This window comes from Lithobates pipiens, unplaced genomic scaffold, assembly GCF_037356315.1.
Source record: "Lithobates pipiens isolate NorthernLeopardFrog02 unplaced genomic scaffold, aLitPip1_a1.2 Scaffold_47, whole genome shotgun sequence".
Lineage (NCBI taxonomy): Eukaryota > Metazoa > Chordata > Amphibia > Anura > Ranidae > Lithobates > Lithobates pipiens.
This window is the reverse complement of record NW_027507871.1, coordinates 5,696,043-5,706,722: the sequence shown is the minus strand read 5'-3', so window position 1 is coordinate 5,706,722 and position 10,680 is coordinate 5,696,043. Positions and strand designations below refer to the sequence as shown.

The 10,680-nt window shown below is 48.7% G+C and overlaps 1 protein-coding gene across 1 annotated transcript; it reads right to left on the bottom strand.

Annotated features, from left to right (window-relative positions):
• Positions 1-7,586: 7,586 nt before the first annotated feature.
• PEX5 (peroxisomal biogenesis factor 5) lies at positions 7,587-9,228 on the bottom strand (the record flags this gene model as incomplete). Its single annotated transcript, XM_077467146.1, is given in 1 exon segment — positions 7,587-9,228. A coding segment is annotated over 1 exon segment (209 nt), but the record flags the coding sequence as incomplete, so codon positions are not given.
• Between the last annotated feature and the right edge of the window lie 1,452 nt (positions 9,229-10,680).

Below are 10,680 nucleotides of genomic sequence, written 5' to 3'. Positions count from 1 at the left end.
CGCACCATTACACCCCCACCACCAGCCTGAACCGGTGATACCCCATCCCCCACACCATTACACCCCCACCACCAGCCTGAACCGGTGATACCCCATCCCCCACACCATTACACCCCCACCACCAGCCTGAACCGGCGATATCCCATCCCCCACACCATTACACCCCCACCACCAGCCTGAACCGGTGATATCCCATCCCCCACACCATTACACCCCCACCACCAGCCTGAACCGGTGATAACCCATCCCCCACACCATTACACCCCCACCACCAGCCTGAACCGGTAATACCCCATCCCCCACACCATTACACCCCCACCACCAGCCTGAACCAGTGATACCCCATCCCCCACACCATTACACCCCCACCACCAGCCTGAACCGGTAATACCCCATCCCCCACACCATTACACCCCCACCACCAGCCTGAACCGGTAATACAAGGCAAGATGGATCCATGCACCAAATTCTGGACCCCACCATCTGAATGTAGCCTCAGTTTCCTGTTCTTAGCTGACAGGAGGGGCACCCGTTGTGGTCTTCTGCTGCTGTAGCCCATCTGCTTCAAGTTTGGATGTGTTGTGCATTCAGAGATGGCATTCTGCATACCTTGGGTGTAACGAGAGGTTATTGGAGTTCCTGATGTCTTTCTATCATCTGGAACCAGTCTGCCCCATTCTCCTCTGACATCAACAAGGCATTTTACTCCACACAACATGCCGCTCACTGGATATTTTCTCCTTTTCCCCACCATTCTCTGTAAACCCTGAGAGATGGTTGTGTGTGAAAAATCCCAGAAACACTCAGACCGGCCCGTCTGCCACCAACAACCCACGCCACGTTCGGAGTCACCCAGATCCCCCTTTTCTTTGGATCCACAGAGACCTTCTATGTATAGAAATTCAGACGCTTTGATGTTTAATTTTTTTTTTATTATTATTATTATTTAATGTTTTATTACAAAAAAAAAAAATTGTACAATTGAATATTATACAGACTTGTGTGACCGAGCAATATCCCGCAGAGCTCACAATTCACAATCATTTCTGGGAGACAACGAAGGATCAACAATAATTACCTCTCGTTAAAGAGACAGCGTCTGTATAGCCCCGCCCCCCCCCTCTATAGTGACCGCCCACGCTCACCTCTCCTGCCCCTCCCATGCCCACCCCTCTATCAGATCCGTCACCAGAACACTCGGTGCAGAAACTCAGAGAGCCGTGTCATTTCCCTTCTCCCATGTGACCATTCTCGGCTCTAGTGATTGGACACTAGGTCACATGGGGGGTGGGGAGGGAGGGATTCGGGGGGGGGGGAGGGGGGGGGGTCACCTGCTCCCCCCCCGTACCTAAAAATGAAGGATATTCTCCAATGCCAGACAAGAGGAAGGAGTTGGAAAGTGGACAATAGTCAGCTGGTGGGCTTTGCACAGAGACTCCTGCATTACCCTAAATCAGGGGAAGGTAACCTCGGCCCCCCCCAGCTGTGGCGGCACTACAAATCCCAGCATGCCTCTGCCTCTAGGAGTCGTACCTGTAATGGTCGGGGGGGCTTGCAACGTCTCCTGGGACTTGTAGTGTCACCACAGCTGGAGGTCCGAGGTTGCCGACCCCCCTGGTCTACATGGACAAAGGTGACAATATATCTCTTTATGCTAAAATACTCATCACCACAAGAGGGCGCTCAGCGTGGCCGGAGCATAAAAAGCTTGTGGATCCGTGCGAGTACGTTTATGTAAAAGGCCGATGTAAACCCTCCCCTCCCCCCCCCCCCTATAGCAGCATACAGTCATTCATTGCAATGGGGGGGGGGGGGGGGGGCCGAACCCAACACCTTGAGGTTCCCCCTTCTGACAAAATACACCAAAAGTTTTGGGACGCCTGCCTTTTACACACATGAACTTTAATGGCATCTCATAAGCCTCGGACACGCGATCAGATTGTTGGCCAACACAGCGTCAGACTTGTGTCCGAAAGGGGGGCGGTGTGCCGGGAACTTGTCAAAAGGGGTACACAATTGTCGGCCAACGAATACGAACGTAGTGACGTACTACTTGGAATTTCAGCTCTTGAGCGCCACCCTTTGGGGCACCTTCTGCTGATGTCGTGTTTGGTGATCGTTGATTCCGCGCATGCGCGTTTGTACTTTGGACTTTTGCGCGATGGACTTGTGTACAGACGGTCCGAAAATCTGACAACAGACCGTTGTCTGCCGAAATTTTACTAGCCTGCCGTCCAACATTTGCTGGCAGAGAGTTGGACAGTTGTCTGATGGAGCGTGCGGATTTCAGGTCAACAGTCATCACACAATTCCCTGCCGAAAATCCAATCGTGTGTACGAGGCTTTACTCCGGAGGGTTCAGTATTGAGTTGGCTCCGCCCTTTGCAGCTATAACAGCTTCAACTCTTCTGGGAAGGCCGTCCACAAGGTTTAGGAGGATGTCTATGGGAATGTTTGACCATTGGCTCGCAGTCTCTGCTCTAATTCATCCCAAAGGTGTTCTATGAGGTTTAGGTCAGGACTCTGTGCAGGCCAGTTAAGTTACTCCACCCCCCCAAACTCGCTCATCCATGTCTTTATGAACCTGGCTTTGTTGCACTGGTGGGCAGTCATGTTGGAACAGGAAGGGGCCGTCCCCAAAACTGTTCTCTCAAAGTTGGGAGCATGAAAATGTCCAAAATGTCTTGACGCCTTAAGGAGTTCCCTTCACCGGAACTAAGGGGGCCCCAAGCCCAACCCCTGAAAAACAACCCCCCACACCATAATCCCCCCCCCCCCCTCCACCAAATGATATGGACCAGTGCACAAAGCAAGGTCCATAAATACATGGATGAGCGAGTTTGGGGTGGAGGGATTTGACTGGCCTGCACAGAGTCCTGACCTCAACACGATAGCACACCTTTGGGATGAATTAAGAGCGGAGACTGCGAGCCAGGCCTTCTCATCCAACATCAGTGCCTGACCTCACAAATGCGCTTCTGGAAGAACGGTCAAATATTCCCATAGACACCCTCCTAAACCTTGTGGACGACCTTCCCAGAAGAGGTGAAGGTGTTATAGCTGCAAAGGGCCAACTCAATATTGAACCCTCCGGATTGAGACTGGGAGGCCGTTAAAGTTCATGTAAAGGCCGGTGTCCCAATACTTTTGACAATAAAGTGACACTCCAGATTCTCAGAACGAACCATAGTCATCTGTAAACTTTTCGGGATTCTAATACACGTGTTACGGCTCCTGTGTATTGGATATGGAAGCTGACCGTTCCGCTACACCCCCTGAAATCCTGAGCGCCAAGTGGGAGGGGCTATAAAATCCCGGACGAGCCCCCAATCAAAAAATAAAGAGGGGAGAGCCTGTATATTCCTCTAAGGAGCGCTTCACTAAAAAGAAAATTCGTGCTTTTCCTTTTCAGGGAAAGACCATAATAAATGCAGATACCCCCAGCAGCATATACTTATTGCCCCCTCCCCCACTCCATCCTTCTGCCGGGGGGGGGGGCTGTCAGGTACGAGGCACCCGAGTTCATGTTGGCATAGGACAATGGGCTCCCCCATGCAGCAACGACTGACCCACTGCTGGCACCCGCTTCTCCATAAAGGGCATTTTTCTTTGGGTCCCGGCCCTGAAGGGGGGGATGGGGGACGGTAAAGAAAGTAGGGTTGTGCCAATATCGGTATTGGTGCCGAGATACTAGGCATGTGACGGGTACACGTAACTTCATGCAAATGCGCCAATACCTACACCCAGTACCTTTTTCCATCTGATTTCAGCCCATACAAAAATGAATGGGCTCCACTCGCCCCAGAAAGAAAATCGCATGTGATTTGAATATGAATATGGGGTGATTCTTGTCCAAATCGCATGCGGTTTCCTGCCCCACTCCTGGCCCAGGCTTGTCATAGTCACTTCAGCCTGGGAACACACCAGGGGGGGAACCAAAGTGATTCTGACAGTTCAGCTCCTAGGAGAGAGTCACTGGAACTGCTATGCCCAACCCCTCAGCTCCTTTTGCCCATTCACAGAAGCCTTTGTGTTATATGATCTCATTCACAAAATACAAAGGCTCCTTTTGCCCATTCACGGAAGCCTTTGTATTATACGATCTCATTCACAAAATACAAAGGCCCCCTCCGCTCCTTTACGGAAGCCTTTGTATTATATGATCTCATTCACAAAATACAAAAAAGGCCCCTCGGCTCCTTTTGCCCATTCACGGAAGCCTTTGTATTATATGATCTCATTCACAAAATACAAAAAAGGCCCCTCAGCTCCTTTTGCCCATTCACGGAAGCCTTTGTATTATACGATCTCATTCACAAAATACAAAGGCCCCCTCCGCTCCTTTACGGAAGCCTTTGTATTATATGATCTCATTCACAAAATACAAAAAAGGCCCCTCGGCTCCTTTTGCCCATTCACGGAAGCCTTTGTATTATATGATCTCATTCACAAAATACAAAAAAGGCCCCTCAGCTCCTTTTGCCCATTCACGGAAGCCTTTGTATTATATGATCTCATTCACAAAATACAAAAAGGCCCCTCGGCTCCTTTTGCCCATTCACGGAAGCCTTTGTATTATACGATCTCATTCACAAAATACAAAGGCTCCTTTACGGAAGCCTTTGTATTATATGATCTCATTCACAAAATACAAAAAGGCCCCTCTGCTCCTTTTGCCCATTTACGGAAGCCTTTGTATTATATGATCTCATTCACAAAATACAAAAAAGGCCCCTCTGCTCCTTTTGCCAATTCACGGAAGCCTTTGTATTATACGATCTCATTCACAAAATACAAAGGCCCCCTCCGCTCCTTTACGGAAGCCTTTGTATTATATGATCTCATTCACAAAATACAAAAAAGGCCCCTCGGCTCCTTTTGCCCATTCACGGAAGCCTTTGTATTATATGATCTCATTCACAAAATACAAAGGCCCCCTCCGCTCCTTTACGGAAGCCTTTGTATTATATGATCTCATTCACAAAATACAAAAGCCCCCTCTGCTCCTTTTGCCCATTCACGGAAGCCTTTGTATTATATGATCTCATTCACAAAATACAAAAAAGGCCCCTCGGCTCCTTTTGCCCATTCACAGAAGCCTTTGTATTATATGATCTCATTCACAAAATACAAAGGCTCCTGTGAATGGGCAGCAGAGGGGAGGGGCGGACATTACTCCTGTATGTGCTTTTCTCATCTCACAGCTGGAGTGCAATAAACCTGCCACATACAAGCAATAGCGATAAGTCCTGGGAGGTGACTCGCACCTAATTGGACTTAACTCATATTGTGCCTTCAACTCCCTCCCTCCCCATTCACATGGGCCATCTTCAGCCTCCTGGGATGTGCAGGCAGCTTGTTCAACTCAATGACAGGCGGCTGGCAGCCAGGCTGCGTTCTGATCCATGCGCCAGATGTACACTCGCTCAGAGATCCGTACCTGTGATTGAATCAGACAGGCTGCCTGGACGGGACACTTGTGCATCCCAGGTGGCTAAAGATGTACCTTTTCACGGGTGTAGGGATCAGGATGAGGCCTAAAAAAGGAATTCCAGGATTCCTGACACTTAAAAGAAATGTGTGTTGGGCCACCTTGGACCTTATTTGCATAACAGAATGGCCTGGCTAGTGCAAAAGGCTGTCATATGCTGTAGCTTTTGCTACGTACAGTAGGTGGCGCTGTGTTCTAGGGGGCAGTACGTCAGACTTCCAGGTGTAGGCAGAGTCACCCATACCGCATCTCCTCCATTCAGGAGAAGCCTAGGATTTTATTTTTTTTTCACAATTAACATTTCCTCTGCTTGGCCAAGGTAAAGATCATCTACCTGGCTCTCCACCTCATCCAATCAGAGGAAGCCTTGTAATCACCAATTAAAAAATACAAGGCTTCTCCTAAATGGCTGAGATGGGCTACTACAGTATAATACAGCCTTAGCAGCAGCCAGTCCATTCTGGCATGCAGGGTGGCCCTAAAAAATGTACTAATAAATTTATCCAAGGAGGTATATTAAAAATATATAAATTTTTATTTAAATAATGATTAAAAAAAAAAAAATTGTCTAAAAACAATTCCACGACAAGTACAATCCTTATGGATACAGCAGATTTGATAGAAGTTCCCAACATGTTTCGCCCTCAATCTGGGCTTCCTCAGGGGATGCTGTCCACTTGGAACACAAGTCGTCCCAGGATTTGAGACAAATGTGTACCCTACAATCAATGACGATTTTAAAAGTCTACAACAAAAGAGAAGGCATTTAGGGACCAGATTTGAGGGTCTTGCAAAAACGCAGGACACTCAGGGACATAGTTTCCAAGGCAGGACACTAGCATATGGAGCCGATGTCCTGCAAAAATGAACGTGTCCCTATTTCCCCCCGAGTTTTCTGCATTTTGCATTCTCACTTGTCCCTAAATGCCTCCTATGGTCACCCGCAGTCTTTGGCTTGCTGTGGCGGTTGTAGACTTTTTTAAAGCGTCATGGATATTGTAGCGTAAACATTTGTCTCAAATCCTGGGCAGGCTTGTGTTCCAAGTGGACAGCATTCCCCTGAGGAAGCCCAGATTGAGGGCGAAACATGTTGGGAACTCCGTCAAATGTGCTGTATCCATAAGGACGGTACTTTTTGTACTTGTCGTGTAATTGTTTTTAGACATTTTTTTTAATCATTGTTTAAAAAAAAAAAAAATATATATATATATATATATATATATATATATATTTTTTTTTTTTTTTAAACAATGATTAAAAAAAATGTCTAAAAACAATTACACGACAAGTACAAAAAGTACAGTCCTTATGGATACAGCACATTTGATGGAGTTCCCAACATGTTTCGCCCTCAATCTGGGCTTCCTCAGGGGAATGCTGTCCATTTGGAACACAAGCCTGCCCAGGATTTGAGACAAATGTTTGCGCTACAATATATACCTCCTTAGATCAATTTATTAGTACATGCACCTTAAAAATCCCACAGGTATTTCTATATCTACGCATGATTGGAAAGCTCCTGATTGCTGCTTGTGCACATTCTCGGCACAGCTCTATTTGCACGCAAATATGCACCCCGCTTCCCCCTCCCCCCCGAGGTTTGCCCGCCAAGAGACCGTATGTGTGCGTCGGCTCAGGACCAAGAGGTTAAGAACGAACACCCCTTTGCAATCCTTCAGTCTGCACCAGTATAGATGAGAATACAACAAGTACACACTGTCTACCTAATACTATTCGTGGCCTTTTGATTGGCTTACAGTACGATGCTACCAGACGATGGTTACAATTAACAACAGAAGAAGTGTCCTTTAAAGCAGAACTCCGAGCAAATATTGAATTAAAAAAAAAAAAAAAAAAACCTTTAACCCATTTTAGGAGCAGAGGCAATTGAGTCGTAGATGCCCAAGCCGATTGAGTAGGGTCACCTAACTTAATAAACTATATATGATCATTTGCAGGTAGGTTAATTGGCTTCTGTCCAAAATTGGCCCCTAGTATATGAATGGGGACCTTGGATTGTGGGCTCCTTGAGGGTAGGGACTGATGTGAGTGTGCAATGTACAGGGATAGGGACAATTGTAGACACTCACTCAGGTTGAGCTGGATGGACTGGTGTCTTTATTGAACCTTATGTGTACCTAAATCATTATTATGGGTTAATGCCATTTTATTTGATACATTTTTTTTTTTTTTTTTTTTTTAAACAAAGGATTTTTTTTTCCTATTGTGTAGATTTTTTTAAACACTGTATTTGTATCTGACAATTGCAATATTAAAAAGAGGGAAATACTGCCACCTTCGGGCTACAGTGGGATCTGCAGGCTGAAAGCTTGTTTCATCAATGTAGAACGTTCCATGTGATTACTATGTCACATCTGACTTAGCACGTGTTCAGTAAGCACTCTAAAAACCGGTTCCCGGTCATTAGTGAGAGAGACCCGCAACCAGGATTAGAAGAAGCAAGCCACACCAGGCAGGTGTGGGCAGGTGACTCTTGAAAATGCAGGACCGTTCATTAGGGCTTTTCGGCCCCTCTCCCAAAAAAAAATGACAAATACTGTAGCTGCTGACTTTTAGTATCAGGCCACTTACCTGTCCGGGGATCTAGAGGAGTCTTCACCCGAGCCGATCCTTGAATTGGCTCTCGGGTGCTGGCGCCGCCATCTTAGCTAAGGGAAACAGTCTTGTTGAATGGACCAGCTGTGGTGGTGGGGGGGGGGGGGGCAAACTGAGCCAGTAGTGGGAGCGGATACCTGTCAAAACCAGGTAACTGCCCCCACTAAAAAGTGGCAAATGCAGCAGCGAGATGGGGGGGGGGCAGATAAGCAGGGCTTCCCCCTTTTGGGTGGAGCTTCACCTTAACCTATGGGGTACCATGCTGGGGAATGCTAATTACAGACAGGGAAGGGTTCTGGATTTGCATTGGCCAATGCCGCCATATTTCAGGCACCACATTTTACAATAGGGAAGCACAATCCGGGCTCTAACTGGTTCTCTTTGGTAGTTCGAAGAGCGCAAAGAAAAAAAAACAAAAACGCAGAGCTGCACAAGGAAATGGCGGTGGTTGGGCTGTGTAAATCAAAGGAGCGGCTGAACAGAATCACAAATATTGGGTCAGGTAAAGCATATATTTCTATGCGGGATTTAGCTGGAGTTCTGCTTTAAGCTTCCCTTTGTCCACTAGGTGGCGCAGCGTTACGTAGACACAGGAGTAGGGGGTAAGTTGCGATTACGGTTGATATATCTCCACATTGACGTCACGGACAGCAACAAATTCAGGCTCCTCACACACAAGGTAATTAAATAAGATTAATCAGCTAATTAAGAGTTCCTTCATCCCTGTACCAGCCAATGGAGTGAAAGGTCAAAGTCTGCTCAGATCATCGTTATGGCCTTGCACAGGGTCCGGGGGCCGGGCGCCATAACCGTTCCAGAAACCCCAGAGAGTTCTTCTGGCGCCATCTTCCCGGTGCATTGTGGGAGCCCCCCCAACATGCACTCGCACGGCCATGGGTCAGGTGATGGTGGTCATTGGCTGGAGCTGGAGTTAGGCGGGAAGGCGGCCTGGAGCGTGGCAAGGTCACGGGCATCTGCCGCGGCGTAGAGGTTGCTTTGCCCCAACATGGAGAGCGCCATTCGCAGGGTGCTCCAGATATTGTCGGACATGGATCCGTCGGGGCCCCCGCTCTGTTGCTGCATGCTGAGGGCTTCCATGAAATGCTCCACCGCTTCCCTGTATAGGAGGACAGACATTTATAACCACTTGGGAGTCTGGGGCAATTCTTCACAATTTCATACATTTAACAAAAAATATTTATTGCATCACAGCAGAGCAGTGGTCTCCAAACTAAGGCCCAGGGGCCAGATGCGGCCCATTGCTTGGTTTTAGCTGGCCCTTGGGCACCATTTCCTCCACTGATACATGCAAAGGGGTATAATTCCTCCCACTGACACCATTCATTGGGTGGAATGGTGCCCCATCATTGGGGTCAGTGGGGGAGGAATAATGTGCCCCATCATTGGGGTCAGTGGGGGAGGAATAATGTGCCCCATCATTGGGGTCAGTGGGGGAGGAATAATGTGCCCCATCATTGGGGTCAGTGGGGGAGGAATAATGTGCCCCCATCATTGGGTCAGTGGGAGGAATAGTGCCCCCATCATTGGGTGTCAGTGAGGAATAGTGCCCCCATCATTGGGGTCAGTGGGGGAGGAATAATGTGCCCCCATCATTGGGGTCAGTGGGAGGAATAGTGCCCCCATCATTGGGGTCAGTGGGAGGAATAGTGCCCCCATCATTTGGGGTCAGTGGGAGGAATAGTGCCCCCATCATTGGGGTCAGTGGGAGGAATAGTGCCCCCATCATTGGGGTCAGTGGGAGGAATAGTGCCCCCATCATTGGGGTCAGTGGGAGGAATAGTGCCCCCATCATTGGGGTCAGTGGGAGGAATAGTGCCCCATCACTGGGGTCAGTGGGAGGAATAGTGCCCCATCACTGGGGTCAGTGGGAGGAATAGTGCCCCATCATTGCTATCAGTGGGAGGAATAATGTGCCCCATCATTGGGGTCAGTGGGAGGAATAGTGCCCCCATCATTGGGGTCAGTGGGAGGAATAGTGCCCCCATCATTGGGGTCAGTGGGAGGAATAGTGCCCCCATCATTGGGGTCAGTGGGAGGAATAGTGCCCCCATCATTGGGGTCAGTGGGAGGAATAGTGCCCCCATCATTGGGGTCAGTGGGAGGAATAGTGCCCCCATCATTGGGGTCAGTGGGAGGAATAGTGCCCCCATCATTGGGGTCAGTGGGAGGAATAGTGCCCCCATCATTGGGGTCAGTGGGAGGAATAGTGCCCCCATCATTGGGGTCAGTGGGAGGAATAGTGCCCCCATCATTGGGGTCAGTGGGAGGAATAGTGCCCCCATCATTGGTGTCAGTGGGAGGAATAGTGCCCCATCATTGGTATCAGTGGGAGGAATAGTGCCCCATCATTGGTGTCAGTGGGGGGGGGATAGTGCCCCATCATTGGTGTCAGTGGGGGGGGGAATAGTGCCCCATCATTGGTGTCAGTGGGGGGGGAATAGTGCCCCATCATTGGTGTCAGTGGGAGGAATAATGTGCCTAGTATTAGTGGAATAGTGTCCCAAGGGCCAAATAAATAGCAAGGAAAGGGCCACATCTGGCCCGTATTCCAC